The 17521-nt window shown below is 49.7% G+C and overlaps 1 protein-coding gene across 1 annotated transcript in view; it reads left to right on the top strand.

The window, feature by feature from the left end:
- Nucleotides 1-17521, top strand: part of LRP1B (LDL receptor related protein 1B) — a 564327-nt gene that overhangs the window by 486716 nt on the left and 60090 nt on the right. The window contains exons 61-67 of the mRNA XM_038750885.1: nt 311-404; nt 1033-1149; nt 1477-1596; nt 3190-3309; nt 10260-10376; nt 12874-12980; nt 15513-15642. Coding sequence (XP_038606813.1) covers nt 311-404; nt 1033-1149; nt 1477-1596; nt 3190-3309; nt 10260-10376; nt 12874-12980; nt 15513-15642 — 805 coding nt within the window. The remainder of the gene's footprint in view (nt 1-310; nt 405-1032; nt 1150-1476; nt 1597-3189; nt 3310-10259; nt 10377-12873; nt 12981-15512; nt 15643-17521) is intronic.

The raw sequence follows: 17521 nt of genomic DNA, 5'->3' as shown, positions 1-17521 counted from the left end.
GGGCACTGTACTAAGCGCCTGGGAGAGTCCAATATAAGTCGCTGCCCTGTTCCATCCTCAAGAAGCCTGGAAAAATAGAGACAGAATACCGTCACATCCTGCCATAACGATGTTCTTTTTCCTGTGTCTGTGTTCTGCCATTGTCTTGACTGTGAACTCCATGAGGGCAGGGAGCGTGTGGCGCTCTTAGGAGCACTTAGTTCAGTGCTGGATGCTCAGGAGGCTCTCAGCCCATCCCGTTGATGGCAACGACGAGGATGGCCACCTTCCTTCTTCCAGGGCCCTTCCCTGATCTCCCTTTGCCTTGCAGTTCCGTTGCAAGACGGACAAATGCATCCCGTTTTGGTGGAAATGTGACACGGTGGATGACTGCGGAGATGGGTCGGATGAGCCGGCGGACTGTCGTGAGTACGGTTGGCTCTGTTCTTTGTCAGAGACGGGACTCTTTTCGGGTGGGCATTCCCCACTGCTGGCCTCAGCCCCACACTGACTCCCCTCTGCAGAGAGAAGGGTGTCTCTCTTCCCCTTCTCCACTTTGGGGTGCACTCGGCACTTTGGGGGCAACCTGCAGGACCCCGAGAGATGACCCAGGGTGGTGGCGGGAGCCTGGGGAGCATTGCACCAGGGAAAAATCAAACAGCAGCAGTACACCCATTCCCTGCCCTCAAGGAGCTTCCAATTTAGCAGGGAAGACAGACGAAGAACCTTTTTCCAGTGGAGCAAAAGTAAGAACAAAGATGTAATAGATGGCAGGGTACACCACCTCTTTTCCTTCTTTCCTTTACCTGTAATTTGTTTTACCGTCTGTCTCCCTGACCAGGCTCTGAGCTTCTTGAAGGCAGGGATCGTGTTTGCTCCCTCTATTGGACTCTTCTCTCCCAAGTGCTCAGTGCCATGCCCTGTACACAGTAGGGGCTCGATAAATAGCATCGACTGATAGACTCATGAGTAGCCCCGCGTGGGGAAGTCCATACAACACAGATGGTTGAGTGCTGCCCTCCGAACGTTTGTGTGCTTGGTTGTTCCCTACAGCGGAGTTCAGATGCCAGCCTGGACGCTTTCAGTGTGGCACAGGGCTGTGTGCGCTGCCCGCCTTCATCTGTGATGGGGAGAATGACTGCGGCGACAACTCGGACGAGCTCAACTGCGGTGGGTTTTCGCCCACTCCCCCTAAAGCGGAAAAATCCATAGGTGGTGGGTACCTGCCTGTTCCCCATGGCACAGACAAGTCAGAGTTGGTGGGTGCCTGCCTACTTCCCCTCACTCAGAAAAAATGTGGGGCAGGAAATCTCTGGGTGCCCATCAACTCTCTGTAATGCAGAAAAGCCATGGGTGGTGGGTGTCCACCACTCCCCGTGGCATGGAAAAACTGCAGTCCGTGGGTGTCCGCTCACCCGGTGGGACATGGAAAAGTGACGGGTGTCAGGGCCAGACGATCCAGGCCAGGACTCACACCGGCCACCCTGCCTCTTTCAGACACCCACGTCTGCCTGTCCGGCCAGTTCAAGTGCTCCAAGAGCCAGAAATGCATCCCCTGGAACTTCCGCTGCAACGGGCACAAGGACTGCGGTGACGACGAGGATGAGCGGGATTGCCGTGAGTCCAGCCCCAGGGGGCGGCTAGGGCCCTGTTGGGCCCCTGACTGCCCACCCACCCGCTCACCACCCTCTGGCCTGGGCACAAGGGAGCAGGGTGGCTGCAGGGAGTGACAACCCCAAGGTACAACCAGGGCCCCTTGGGCCCCCACCCGCTCACCAACCTCTGACCTGGCCACGGAGGAGCAGGGCTTCCACAGGAAAGGACAGCCCTGAGGGGCAGCCAGAACCGCACTGGACCTCTGCCCACTGGCCTCTCATTGACCTGGGCACAAGGGAGTGAGGTAGCTGTAGGAGGGACAGTACAGGGAGAAGCCAAAACACTACCCAACTGATGGGAGACTGGTTGGTATCTGGAAACCAAACTTTAATGGGAAAAACTCAGGGGCTTCTTCATTGCTACCTGTTGAGATTTCCCCCAGAAATCATTCCCAGATCAATCTCTCCTCTCCCCACCCTTTATCTTCCAACAGGGAGCTCAGGGACCCGGGTTCTAATCCCTGCTTCGCCATTTGTCTGCTCTGTGACCTTGGGAACGTCACTTAGTTTCTGTGTGCCTCAGTTTCCTCTGCTGTAAAATGGGGATCTGGTATCTGTTCTCCCTCCCCTGTTAGACTATCTGACCTGATTATCTTGTATCTATCTCAGCACTTAATCCAGTGCTTGGTACATAATAAGTGCTTAACAAATGCAACATTTTTTATTATTAGCTGTTCAACACTCCTGCACTAATCACAAGTGCACTTATAACCCAATCACACTTCCTCCCATATGTTACACTTCCTATCTTTGGCACTAACTCATTTACACGTCTCCTTTTCCTTCTGCCCCCTCTCAGCAATTAATTCAGTGTCAGTCTCCCCTACTATATGGTATGATCCTTGATAGCTAGTATTCCAAGTGTGTTGTACCAGTGCTCTCTGCAAACAGGAGACCCTAAATGAATGCTATTGATTGATTGGTTGGTTGAGGGGGTTCTATACACCCAGAAAAGAAAAAAAACCTGGGATCTGAAGGCTTCTAATTGCTTATTATCAATCAACCAGTCAAACAGTGGTGTTTATTGCGTGCCTGCTGTATTCAGAGCACTGTACTAAGGGCTTGGGAGAGTACAATAGGGGAAAGAGCCATAATCCCTACCTTCAAGAAGCCTACAGTTCAGCAGAGAGGCAGAACCCGCAATAATTTACCAATGGGAAGAAGAAGGGGACACGGACCTAAGCCAGTGCTTAGGAATGGGGTGTGTCCGGCTATCACAGTGGTATTTATTGAGCGTTTGCTGTGTGCAGAAGCCTGAACTAAGAGCTTGGGAGAGAGCGGTACAATAAAGTTGGTAGACATGATCCCTGCCCCCAAGGAGCTTGCAGTCTAGAGGTGGAGACAAGCATTATAAGAAATTATGGCTCCGGACATAGGTGCTGTTGGGGCTGAGGTGGGTGGACATCAAGTGCTCAGAGTGCACAGAGCCAAAGTTAGCTCCATAAGCGCTGGTCTGAAGTGGCCATGGGCATTGGCATGGTTGACTGGCTTAAGAGAGGAAATGGTTCAATCTCACGGAGAAAGCAAATTTGCCTGTGGCTGTTTTTCTTTCAAGCGGAAAATAGCTGCTCCCCCGACCACTTCCAGTGCCAGACCACGAAGCACTGCATCTCCAGGCTGTGGGTGTGTGATGAGGACCTGGACTGTGCCGATGGGTCCGATGAGGCCAACTGCGGTGAGTGAGGGAGCCAGGGAGGGAGAGAGGGAGCCAGTGCCACACTAGGCCAACTGCCGTCAATGAGGGAATCGGGGAGGGCGTGAGGGAGGGAGGAAAGGAGGGAGAGGGAAGAAGCAGGAGAGGGAGGGAGGGAGTGGGGGAGGGGAGGAGAGTAAATAGGGGAGGGAAGGAGAGTGAGAGAGCAAGTGAGAGTGAGTGAGAAAGGGAGGGATGGAGCCAGAGAGTAATGGAGGGAGGACAGAGTGAGAGAGAAAGTGAGAGAGGAAGACAGCAAGCGAGAGAGGGAGGGAGGGAAGGAGTGAGAGTGGGGACCTTCTGGGCTTCCCTCAGGGCATCAGAGCTGTGGGTCAGGGAGCCTGAGCACAGTACCGGGTGCCTATTGTGTGGAAAAACTCTGTACCAGTTGCCTACCAGGTGCAGGTTACTGTGCTGGGCATCTTCTGGGCGCAGAGCCCTTTACAGCACACCTGCCCTGCACCGAACACTGTTATTCCACCCACCACTTTTCCATTTTCCAATTTCCTGTTGCTGAATGTGTTGATTGACCTCTAAGTCCCCAGAAAAGAGTAGTGTCTCAGAGGCTCATATGTCAACGATCTCCTGTCATTTAAACTTTCCCAGCAGGACACTGTGGCCTTAACCCAAAAGCAGATACTCTCTTCTGAGTCTGTTTTCACAGTTTGAGGGGTTTTGTCATCGTAGGTACTGCTGTCCTGCAGGTTAAGTCAGAACAGTTCCATCCTGGGAGGGAGGCTTACCTAACAAAGGGTATTCAGTCCCCACTCCTGAGACTATTTAAAGCCTGGATGTCTCAAGACCCTCTTGACAGATGTTCTTTGGATTAGCATTCTGAAATTATTTTTCGATAAAAATGTCATTTCTAATATTTATAGCAGCCCAATGTGTCACTTTCATTCACACATTTGACATTAATTGGTAAATCATTCAATTGCTTGGAGGAAACGTCTCTGTCTTCCTCTATCTCACCATTTTTCCAAGTGTGTCTGCCTTTCCAAATCCCTCCCCTTCCATCTCCCTGTTTTCTCCCTTTATCTCCCCCTCTCTTCTCCCCCTCCACCTCCGTCTGCTTCCTTCCTCTCCCCAACCTATTTTTAATCAGCTGTTTTATTAGCTTGGCCTTTTCAACACCCATTTGTTGTTCATGTTTGCTTAATTCTGGTGTGAGACCATCATGCAGTTTATGTTTAAAATGGGATAGTGAAAATCGACCGGCTTGGGAACAATATTTATGAATTTTGGAAAGAAAACAAAACTTTAGTTCAGCCCGGCCCAGGGGAAAGCTTGAAAAAGCCCTCTGCCAAACCATTTCTTTGGAAGCTGGGCACTGGAGGTGGGTGCAGGGCATTAGGTGCAGGCGCAAGGCACAGGTACAGCGAGGCGGGGAAGCACAGGGCATCGCTCTACCACTTTGCTGCATAACTTTGGCCAAGCCACTTAACCTAGATGTGCCTCAGTTCCCTCATCTGTAAAATGGGGATTAAATCCTCCCCCCTCCAATTTAGGCAGTAACCCTCATGTGGGACCAGGACTGTGTCCAGTCTGATTCTCTTGTATCTACCCCAATGCTTAGTAGAGTGTCTGGAACATAGTAAGCACTTAACAAGTACCATTTAAAATAAAAAGAGAGGAGGAAGCCACAATCTCTGACCACAATTGAGTTTTTCATCTAACCAGAGAAATGGACACAGCATAATTTACAAATAGGAAGAAGTGCTTAAGTGGTCAGGGACATCACCAACCAACAGACGTTTGTTCAGGCAGAAGTGCTGAGGGGTGCGAAACTCCTACTAGGAGAAGCAGCATGGCTCAGTGGAAAGAGCACGGGCTTTGGAGTCAGAGGTCATGGGTTCAAATCTCGACTCTGCCACTTGTCAGATGTGTGACTTTGGGCAAGTCACTTAACTTCTCTGTGCCTCAGTGACCTCATCCGTAAAATGGGGATTAAGACTGTGAGACCCCTGTGGGACAACCTGATCATCTTGTAACCTCCCCAGTGCGTAGAACAGTGCTTTGCACATAGTAAGCGCTTAATAAATGCCATTATTATTATTATTATTATTATTACTGGGCTGAGAGCTGGGAGAAGGATGTGACCTTGGAGCAGAAACATAAATCCAGGAAGGCTTGCAGGAGGAAGTGGGAATTCAGAAGGGCTTTGAAGAAGGGAAGTTCAGAGGATTTCCTCAGGGCATAGGATTCTAGGATGAAGAAAGGGAATTCCTTGCCAGAGGGTAGATGTGCATATAAGTGAGTCAATGGTAAGACTGAGGTACAGTAAGCAGGTTGGCACTAGAGGAGCAAACTGTGTGATCTGTGTTGTACTAGGAAATCAGCAAAGTGAAATAGGAGGGGGAAAGGTGATGGAGTAGTTTAAAGCCAGTGCTAAGGAGTTTCTGTTTGATGTGGAGGTAGATGGGCAACCACTGGAGTTTCTTGAGGAGTGGGAGAGATGTACTGAGCAGTTTTTTTAGAAAAATTACCCAGGCAGCATGACCTAGTGGCAAGAACACGGGCTTGGGAGTCAGAGGACGTGGGTTCTAATCCCGGCTCCATCACCTTTCTGCTGTGTGACCTTGGGCAAGTCACTTTGCTTCCCCAAGTCTCAGTTTCCTCATCTGTAAAATGGGAATTAAGACTGTGAGCCCCATGTGGGACAGGGACTGTGCCCAACCTGATTACCTTGTATCTGCCCCTGCATTTAGAACAGTGCTTTGCACATAGTAAATGCTTAATAAATACCATAATTATTATTATAATTATTGAGTGCCATGGGCTCCCAAGTCCTTATTACAGTGCTCTGCATACAATAAGAGCTTAATAAATATGATTAATTAAATTGCTTGAATTAATTGCTTGAAGCTTAATTGATTTATTGATTGGAAAAGGGAGAGGCAAGAGGCCAGGAAGTCGTTTTGAGCCAGTTGTATTGTTCCATCAGTAATAACAAATCCACCCATGTCACAGTTGGTCAGCTCTCCCTGGGTACTGTAGTGGGTGCCTGCTGTATGCAGGACACTGCACGAGCACCTTCTGTGTTAAGAGCATTGTTGTAGGACTTTGGATAAGATAATTTTAGAAACTGGAGACGTTCTGCTGTACAGGGAGGCCGTAGGGGGTGGCGGAGGGCGTGCATGTGCATACACATGTGCTAAGTGGCAGTTCTTGACCACCAGCCACCTGACACGGGGCCCACTCCTGTGTGCAGCTAAGCACCCTCAAGGCTAAAACATCTGTTGGTGCTGCCAGTGAGGCAGACAAATCCTCAGTCAGTGGTCCCAAGCCATGCAGAGAGCCGTCCCCATCAGGGACGTGAGTCTCCCCATACCTGGGCCCCAGACCCAGAGAGGTGTCCCTCATGGCAGCAGCTCATCTGCAGGGTTCAACAAGCCCCCCCATCAGTTCCCCAACGCCCCTCCTCCCACGGGTCACCCTTAGCCATTTAGATACTTCTCTTTAAGTATGAGGACCATCACTGTATCAGAATGTGAATTTTATTGACACTTGTATTTGAAAACGAATATTAAATTCAAGTTAGGGGCTGCGGTTTGGAGCTGCCTTCCCAGCCTTGCTATTCTGGAAAGATATGATTGCTCAAGCAGAGGCAGCGGAGTGGAGGAGCCAGGCAGTTTATTAAAGACAAATAAAGATATCGAGCAGGGAAGTGGCCATTAGGAGATTTTTTGAGGGCACTCTGGAATTGGGCCAAGGAAACAGTCATGTACAATGAGCAGGATCTGAGAATCGATGCCCAGCCTAGTCGCCGGCCAAGAAAAGAGGACTAATCTATTACACAGGTGAACCAGCTAATGCCTAAAATCACTTGGCTCCTCTAATGCTAACCTTCTCCCTGTACCTCAGTCTTGTCTCTCTCACCACCAACTTCTCGCCCACATCCTGCCTGCGGCCTGGACGCCCTCTCTTCTGATATCCTAAAGACAGTGACTCTTCCACCCCTTTAAAGCCTTACTGAAGGCACATCTCCTCCAAGAGGCTTTCCCTAAGCCCTCCTTTTCTCTTTTCCCACTCCTTTCTGCCTCACCCTGACTTGCTACCTTTATTCATCCCCCCTCCCAGCCCCATAGCTCTTTTGTTCAGACCTGCATTTATTTATTTATATCAATGTCTGTTTCCCACTCTAGACTGTAAGCTCGTTGTGGGCAGGGAGTGTGTCTGTTTACTGTTCTTTTTTTCCTCTCCCAAGCACTTAGTACAGGTGCACACAGTAAGTGCTCAATAAATATGATTGACTGACTGATTGACATCTAAGGGAGGTACCAAATGGGGTTTTGAAGGGAGAAGGCTTTGGGGTGGTTATTTTACCTGATTTTACATATTTTCCCTGGGTAGTACAGCAGCATGGGACCCCAACAGCTTTCTGCTCTTTAAAATTAATGCTATTAGTTAAGTGCTTACCATGTGTCAAGCACTGTTCTAAATGCCGGGGTAGGTACAGTGTGGCTCAGTGGAAAGAGCATGGGCTTTGGAGTCAGAGGTCAAGTGTTCAAATCCCGGCTCTGCCAATTGTCAGCTGTGTGACTTTGACCAAGTCACTTAACTTCCTTGACCCTCAGTTACCTCATCTGTAAAATGGGGATTAAGACTGTGAGCCCCCCGTGGGACAACGTGATCACTTTGTAACCTCCCCAGTGCTTAGAACAGTGCCTTGCACGTAGTAGGCACTTAATAAATGCCATTATTATTATTATGTTAAGTGGGACACAGTCCCTGTCCCTCATGGGGCTCACAGTCTAAGTGGGAGAGGGAACTGCTATTTAATCCCCATTTCACAATTGAGGAAACTGAGGCACAGAGAAGTGTAGTGATTTGCCCAAGGTTACACAGCAAGTAATTCGCAGAGTCAGGATTAGAATGCAGGTCCTTTGACTCCCAGGCCTGTGCCAGTAGGCCACGATGTTGGCCTACGTTTGGTTTACTTTGTTGAACAAGGGTAAATTATGGAAATTTCACTCTGAGGAGAGGCTTAGTGCTTAGTACTTAGTACTCAGTATACAGTTCAAGTGTTTAGTACAGTGATCAAGCATGCTGCCCACAGTGACTGCTTAATAAATTCCATTGATTGATTGACTGAGAGGTGATGGGGCCTAGAAAACAGAGAATAGAATCTCAAAGGAGCTCAGTTCCTGACCAGCTGTTTGACTTTGCACAAGTCAATCAACCTCCTGGGCCTCAGTTTCTCACCTATAAAATGGGAATAAGAAAGGTTATGAGCCCCAAGGTGAGATGGGAACTGAGCCCGATCTGGTAACCTTGCATACACCCCAGCGTTCAGCACAAAGTAAGTGCTTAATGAATGCTACGACTTCAGATCAGTTCCAGGCTTTGATCTGAATGTACTGCTGCCCCTTCCTGACCAATTAACTCCCAGAAGGCCATTTGGGTCACAGCCAAACCAATAGCATTCCTTCAGAACAGTTCCTTGATAGAAAATCCAGGGTTATATCATTTTTTCTTTTAAAAAAAAAAGGCCCATCCTGGCTTTACGGTGCTGTGGGGATCCCTCACTCACTGGTCAGTATGTTTCAGATCCCACGCCCTGCCAGGCTCAGCCTGAACCCCCCAAGAAGATCACCATTTGACTAAGCTACTGGCGGTCCTAACCCCACTTTCCCCAGAAGTAGAAGGGGCCATTCAACACTGTGCTCTGGTTTCTCCAAGAGTAAGTGAACAAGATTGTGTTTTGAGAGCTGCTCTGCCTGAGATAAGGGCCCACTCAGCTGTAAATTAGATATGATCACATACATCTCCTTCATATCAATTTATTTGGTATGACCCCAGGAGGACAGGGTCAAATTGCATCCTGTTGCCAAAGATAAAGTCATATTTAATTCACAGATTGAGCTCCAGACGTTCCCACAATTCAGGCCGTTTCTCAAAACCTCAGAATTGGTGGTCAGCATTCCAAGGGTCCCTCCGCACCCGGTGCTGGGGTCCAAGCCCATGGCTGGCTGGTAGGTGGGTGGGTCACCACAGACGACCCACCCAAGCTTCCCTGAGCCAGAGGGTCACCACCTGGATGGTGAGGGGACCATGGGGACAGTGGGGCAAAGGGCCTGGAGGATGAGTCCAGCACAGATCTCTCGAGGAACCCAGAACTAAAACTGCAATGGCCATCCAAGTCCCTCTCCTCTGGTGGGTCAGAGAGAGCCCTCAGGGGGTCGGTCCATATCACCTCGGGCATTGGGCTCGTGAGAAATCACTGGCCCATGGGGGAGGCTGTGGGATCCAGGGAAAGAGTGTGGGGCTGGGACTCGGGAGACCCATATTCCAGTCCCATCTCATCATGGGCCTGCTGCTGCGTGACCTTGGGCAAGTCACCTGACTTTCTGGGCCTGATCCGTACATGGGGTTGAGTTAGATTGTGAGGTCCATGTGGTATAGGTCCTGAGGTCCACTTCAAGGCTTCACTAGACTCTTAGAGTTCTTTAAAATGGCTCGGTTAGCAGCTCGAATGCCCAGCCCTAACTTGGCAGCCAAGGGCCTTAGGGCAGAGCCGGTCTCGATTCATATAAGCAGCGTGGCTCAGTGGAAAGAATACGGGCTTGGGAGTCAGAGGTCATGGGTTCTAATCCCCACTCCTCCATTTATCTGCTGTGTGACTTTGGGCAAGTCACTTAACTTCTCTGTGCCTCAGTTACCTCATCTGGGAAATGGGGATTAAGACAGTGAGCCCCACGTGGGACAGCCTAATCACCTTGTATCCCCCCAGCGCTTAGAACAGTGCTTCGCACATAGTAAGCGCTTAGGAAATACCATCATTATTATTGGGGAGAAACTCGGGAAGAGTTCACAGGAAATGGGCCAGGTTGGGCCAGAACAGATAGCTCCAGTCCCGCGGCTTACCCGCGCAGAGTCGCTGAGGTCAGTGGTGACACCTGTGACCATGTCTCTGCCCCCCACCCCCGCAGGAAAGAAGACATGCGGTCCCCATGAGTTCCAGTGTCAGAACAGCAACTGCATCCCAGACCACTGGCGCTGCGACGGGCAGAACGACTGTGGCGACGCGTCCGATGAGGAGAGCTGCAGTGAGTAATCTCAGCCCGGGCATGGGGACCGAGACTCCAGCTGGGCAATCAGTCAATCAATCAATCGTATTTATTGAGCGCTTACTATGTGCAGAGCACTGTACTAAGCGCTTGGGAAGTACAAATTGGCAACACATAGAGACAGTCCCTACCCAACAGTGGGCTCACAGTCTAAAAGACAGACAGACTCCCTCCACCCCGCCCCCCATCCTCCCAGTCACACCTGGTGAGAGGGTGGGGTGGCGGGGTGGAGTTCAGAACCCCAAATCTGAGCTCTGGGCCCTGAAGGAGGGTGGCTAGTTGTGTCTATCTCCTCTGTTTTCTTCTTCTCTGAGTTTGTCTGGCTCTAGCTCAGGCTCTCCCTGCCTCTCTCCCAAACACTCTCTGTATCTCAGAGTTGCTGTCTCACTGTCTCTCTGAGTCTGTCTTTCTCCATCTTGGTCTCTAAGTCTAAGTCTAAGTCTCTAAGTCTCTCTAAGTTGCTCTCTCACCCTCTCAGTCTACCTCTGGGTCTCTCTATCAGTCTTTCTAGCTCTCTGTCCAACTATCTCAGCCTATCAATCAGTCAATGGTATTTTTGAGCACCTACTATATGCAGAGCACTGTCCTAAACACTTGGGAGAGTACAATCTACAAAATTAGCAGTACGTTCCCTGCCCATAACAAGTTTACAGTCTAGAGGGGGACAAAGACATTAATATGAACAAATAAGTGATTTAGAATATATAATTTAAAAATATGTCCATAAGCTATAGGGTTGGGAGTGGGGTGAATATCAAATGTCCAAAGATCACAGATCCAAACGAATAGATGACACAGAGGGAGCGTGAACTGGGGTAAAGAGGGTTTAATTGGGGAAGGCCTCTTGGAGGAGATGCAGCCTATCCTCACCTATCATATCTCTGTCTCTGTTCTTTTGTAGTATTTGTTAAGCTCATACTCTGTGCCAGGCACTGTACTAAGTGCTGGGGTAGATATAAGAGCATCAGGTTGGACACTGTCCATGTCCCAAATGGGGCTCATAACTTTAAGTGACTTGTCCAAGGTCACACAGCAGATACGTGGCAAAGCTGGGATTAGAACCCAGGTCCTTTGACTTCCAAGTCCATGCTTTTTCCTCAAGGCCACATGCTATTCTCTGGGTTTGTGAGGGGTGTCCCCAGTGAGGGGAATGAGTGGACAAGGGGCCTGGTGGTTTGAATGTGGCTCATTAGAAAGTATGAGACAGAAAGAGAAGCAGCGTGGCTCAGTGGAAAGAGCACAGGCTTGGGATTCAGAGGTCATGGGTTCGAATACCGGCTCTGCCACTTGTCAGCTGTGTGACCTTGGGCAAGCCACTTAACTTCTCTGTGCCTCAGTTACCTCATCCGTAAAATAGGGATTAAGACTGTGAGCCCCACGTGGGACAATGTGATCACCTTTTATCCCCCCAGTACTTAGAACAGTGCTTCACCCATAGTAAGCACTTAAAAAATACCATCATTATTAATATTACTATTATTATGGAGACAGTGAGGCCCAAATGGCCCAGAGGCACTGACCAGGTCAGAGGGCAGGAGACACCTGCAGGATGGACTAACTCTTCCACTATGGATCCTGGGCTCCCAAGGTCGAGCAGGGATGGCATGGTTCTGCTGTGCAGTGTACAGATTTTCAGGATTTGCCACCCAGTGTTTGCTTTGTATGCTAACCTATGCTAACCTTCTCACTGTACCTCCATCTTGTCTATCTCACCTCCAACCTCTCGCCCACATCCTACTTCTGGGCTGGAACGCCCTCCCTCCTCATATCAGAGAGAATAATGGCTCTCCCCCACTTCAAAGTTTTGTTGAAGGTACATCTCTTTCAAGAAGCCTTCCCTGACTAAGCCCTCCTCTCATCTCCCATTCCCTTCTGCATCGCCCTGACTTGCTCCCTTCATTCATCCTCACATCCCCACAGCACATATGTAAATATCTGTAATTTATTTATATTAATGTCTCTCTCCCTCCCTAGACTGTGTGCTCATTGTGTGCAGGGAATGTGTCTCTTTGATGTTACGATGTTACATTGTACTCTCCCAAGCACATAGTACAGTGCTTTGCACACAGTAAGTGCTCAATAAATACAATTGAATGAATGAATGAATAATGTCTGTCTCCCCCCATTAGAATGTAAGCTCATCGCAGGCAGGGATTGTGTCTGTTTATTGTTATATTGTTCTCTCCCAGGTGCTTAGTACGGTGCGCTGCACACAGTAAGCACTTGATAAATACTATTGACTGACTGACTGACTTTATCCCAGTAATGTAGCAGGATAGTTGCTGTGTTTGGTTCTGTGTGCAAATTCCTCCTGTCCTGCCCCCTGGATACTGTGGCTTTTGACAAGATGGTGAGAAGCCTCCAGAGTTGGTGGGGTTGGCCCTATGGAATTTTCTCCGGTGAAGGCCTTGGGATGAGCTGGGTGCCCCTTGGGGGCTATGGCTATGGCATTAACAGCCTGAAGTTTCCCCCACAGAACCCCAGACCTGCATGACCAAAGACTTCCTGTGTGCCAACGGGGATTGCGTGGCGTCAAAGTTCTGGTGCGACGGAGACTACGACTGTGCTGATGGCTCGGATGAGGTGGGCGATGGCACGGTATTTGCAGCACAGAGCCCTGGGAGAGTGGTCATCTGAGCCCCACCCTCCACCCTCGGCAGGTCCCCCCTGGGCCTCAGTCCCGTCTTCCCTGCTCATTCATGGCCCCATAGAGACCTGTCACTGGTAGGGAGGGCACCTTCTACTGGAAACAGAACAGGGCCAGGACCCTGGACACACCCTGTGCTGGGCTGATGTGGGAGGCAGCGAGGCCTGGAGGACAGAGCATGGATCTGTGCTAAGGAGATCCGGGTTCTAATCCCATTTCTGGCCTCCTGGATGACCTTTCAGCAAGCAGCTTAACCTCAGTGTCCTCATTTCAAAATGGGGCTGCTTCCTGCTGGACTCTTACCAGTACTGCCAATTACTTGACCATCTGAGTCTCTGCTGGGTCACTGGGAGAGAGTCAGGGATGGAGAGGAGAGAGTCAGGGGGGTGGGATGGTTTATGCTGAGTAAATGAGGGCCGTAAGCTTGTTGTGGGCAGTGAATGTGTTTGTTTGTTGTTGTATTGCACTCTTCCAAGCACTTAGTACAGTGCTCTGCACACAATAAGTGCTCAATAAATATGACTGAATGAATGAGGGTGAGTCAGGGATGAAGTGAGAAGTAAGAGGTGTTGGGTGGCCTGTGTGGGATCACAGGGGGAGAATCGGGGATGGAGAGGGGAGAATCAGAGGTGTTGGATGGTCTATGCTGGGTCACTGGGGGAGATTCAAGGATGGAGTTGGGAGTCAAAAGTGATGGATCTTCCACCCCTTAACTTGAGGGCAGGGGTCCTCGTAGTGTCCCAATGCCCCATAAAAGAGAACTCTTGTTTGGATGGACCGTGGTGTTGAGTTGGGAGTGGTCTCACTGATGGTCTTATTGAGCGGCATCTGGGATGGCCTGGAATCACATGACCAACGTGTCTCTATAGAAACAGATTATCTGTAGTAATTAAAGAAGCTGACAGTACTAATCACCTTTCTTCGAAATAAGGCTCTTCTTGTTTATCCCAAGTCTTTGCAGAAATCCATCCAGATCCCCACCAAACCCTGAAAACAACTTCCACTTCATTCATTCATTCATTCATTCAATCATATTTATTGAGCGCTTACTGTGTGCAGAGCACTGTACTAAGCACTTGGGAAGTACAAGTTGGCAACATATAGAGACGGTCCCTACCCAACAGCAGGCTCATAGTCTAGAAGGGGGAGATTCTACTTCCCAGTTTACACTGATTTCTGCAACCGTCAGCTACGAAGACCTGCTACTGAGCTGTCAGCTTTGTTTAATCCTCCAGGAAAGACACCTCAGGGCTGTTCCTCCTCCCATAACAGTTACCCCACTGCTGCAGGTCCTCATGGAAGAGGCTTGAGTGAAAATGAAAATAGTAAAAAAGTCATTCTGTCCCATAACCCCAGGTGCAACACAGCTCTGTTTTAGGAAGCAAGATGAGGTGTGGCTTCCTGGAGTGCTGGAAGACAGTTTTGCCATTACAGTTCAAATCCCTGCTTGAACTTCTCAACAGGGCTGGTGGTGATTCAAGGACCATGGAAGCATAACCCCAGGCCTGAGTCATCTCGCCTGATCACTCAGTCAGTAAGGGATGGTGAAGAGACAGGTGTTAGGAGTGTTGCATAGACCATGTTGAATCACTGGGGGAGAGTCGGGGTGTTGGATGATCTGTGTTGGGTCACTGGGGGAGAGACAGGGATGGAGAGGAGAGGGTGTCAGATGGTCCTGCTGGGTCACTGGAAAATGAATCAGGGAAGAAGAGGGGAGAGAGGTTTGGGATGGTCTGTGCTGGGGTCACTGGGGGATAGTCAAAGAGGAAGAGGGCAGAGAAAGGGGTGTCGGATGGTCCGTCCCAGACCATAAGTGTCCAGGAGGTCACCCAGCACTCAGTTCTTCCAAGTGTCCCAGTGGACCCATGGAAGACATAGCCCTGGGCTTAGTGGACCTTGGTGACATAGCTGATATTGGCACATTCTCTGCCAAAAGGAAAATGTGCTCATTTGAAGTGAGAATAGACTCTTTACAGTGGAATCATCCTGGACTGCGAAGGCATTATTCACTGTAGTTGGCGTGAAGGGTTAGTCTTGTCCCATTAAGAGTGGTGAGGCCAGAGTGAAAAAACAGATTATTTGCAGAGAGGAAAACAGGTCCAGAGAGGTTAAGTGGCTTACCCATGGTCCCCCAGCAGGCCGGGGCAATCTCCCCGCTCACAGATCCATGGTCTCCCCATTCGGCCACACTGCCTCCCTTCTCTGCCTCACTTCTACCATGTGACCCTGGGTACCCAATACACTGCTCTGCTGCAGCAAATGTCCAATCGATCCAGTTGGGCATGGTGGTGGTCACTGCAGCTGGGTGGGGAGGCAGGGCACCCACTGGGCTGGTGACCCGGGGCCTGGCTCAGACAGGACTTCCTCAAATGACTGCACCTCTTCCCAGGGCCAAACACATGTGGCCCGGGGGCAGCACTTTGCCTGGAAGGGGAGCAGACAGCCTGGGCGCATTTGTGTGTCCACAGAGAGACTGTGTGGCGGGGTGCACTAAGGACCAGTTTCGGTGTGCCAGCGGGCAGTGCATCTCACTCCGGTGGCGGTGCGATGGGCACGAAGACTGCAAGTTTGGCGATGATGAGAGAGCTTGTGAACCAGGTAATGGAGGGAACAGGTGGAGGCGGCCAGGTGGAGTTTGTGAGCGCTGCTGCCCAGCTGGCCTGCCTAGCAGGAGTAGCGAATGTCAAATCATGGGATGGATTTCTCCAAATGGAATAGTCAGAAGCAGCATTGCCTAAGGGAAAGACGACAGGCCTGGGATTCAGAGGACCTGGGTTCTAATCCTAGCTCTCCCACTTGCCTGCTGTGTGACCTTGGGCAAGTCACTTAACTTCTCTAAGCCTAGTTTTTTCATCTGTAAAACAGGGAATCAATGTGGGTTCTCCTTCCCTCTTAGACTCTGAGCACTGTGTGGGACAGGGACTGTGTGTCTTCCCCCTGTAAGTAGTAAGCAGTTAACAAATACCATATATTTTTTTTAATTTTTATTATTATCAGATTATTATTAGTGCCTGGGAGTCTGTCCAATCAATCATATTTTTTGAGTGCTTACTGTGTGCAGAGTAATGTACTAAGCACTTGGGAGAATACGATATAACAGAGTTTGTAGACACATTCCCTGTTCACAGCGGGCTTACAGTCTAGAGGGGGGAGACAGACATTACTATAAATAAATAAATTATGGATATGTACCTGTGCCATGGGGGATGAGGGAGGGTAAATAAAGGGTGAAAATCCAAGTGAGAGGGTGATACAGAAGGGAGTGGGGGAAGAGGAAATGAGGGCCTAGTCGGGGAAGGCCTCTTGGAGAAGATCTGCCTTCAATAAGGCTTTTAAAGGGGGGAGAGTCATTATCTGACAGAGATGAGGAGGGAGGGCATTCCAGGCCAGAGGCAAGATGTGGACCAGAGGTTGGCAGCAAGGTAGACGAGATTGAGGTACAGTGAGTAGGTTGGCATTACAGGAATCATGCGTGTGGGCTGGCTTGTACTGGGAGAGTAGCAAGGTGAAATAGGAGGGGGTAAGGTGATTGAGTGCTTTAAAACATATGGTAAGGAGTTTCTGTTCGATGCAGAGGTGGATGGGCAACCACTGGAGGTTCTTGTCTGAAGCTGGGTATTTTAAATCCATGGGGAAGATTTCTTGTTCCTGGAAATAATATACATTGGTCCTTTTAGGGCTGATGATTATACAAACATGGGGTGGTTTTCCAGTGCTTAGAGCAGTGCTTTGCACATGGTAAGCACTTAGCAAATGCCATTATTATTATTATTATTTTATTGTTATTATTATTATTATTCTCATTCTTGCAAGTGATGCGCAGATCTATGGCTAGTTAACTGGTGCTGAAACAGCTATCATCTCGAAAATATCTCCATGCATCAGATCACCATTTTCCCAAGATGTCGCCACTGGTCCCCAGCAATTTTAGGGATCACCCATGGCCTTAAGTCCTCACCCTGAAGGATCCCTAAGGGACCACCAGGAGAGGCTGGAGCACCTCTGGGGGACAGGGCATCAAGTGTGCAGAAGGGCACTCTACCAGGGCACAAGAAACAGGGGCCAAGGGTTCTGCCACCAAGTAACTGGGCTACTTCGTGGAGTGGCTGGGACCAAGAAGTTCAGAGGACCATCAGAGATGCTCCCTGCTTAGGACAGAGGAAGAAATTGGATATGATTGTCCTGCATCTGTCTCAGGACTGAGCACAGGGTTTAGGCCAGGGCCCACAGGTCTCCCTACAGACTCGAAATCCAGTAAACACATGCCTATCTGGGGGAGAGGTGGAGGAAGAAGAGGAAGGGGAGCAGTGGGATGAGAAATTGGATTCGCTCCCTTTATTCACCCCTCCCTCAGTCCCACCACACTTCTGTCCATGTCCATAATTTATTAACTTGCGTTTATGTCTGTCTCCCCCTCTAGACTGTAAGCTTGTTGTGGTCAGGGAACGCATCTACCAATCCTGTTGTATCATACTCT

Source organism: Tachyglossus aculeatus, chromosome 9 (assembly GCF_015852505.1).
Source record: "Tachyglossus aculeatus isolate mTacAcu1 chromosome 9, mTacAcu1.pri, whole genome shotgun sequence".
Taxonomy (NCBI): Eukaryota; Metazoa; Chordata; class Mammalia; order Monotremata; family Tachyglossidae; genus Tachyglossus; species Tachyglossus aculeatus.
Note: the sequence above shows the minus strand (reverse complement) of the source record. Positions and strands in the feature narration are given on the sequence as shown.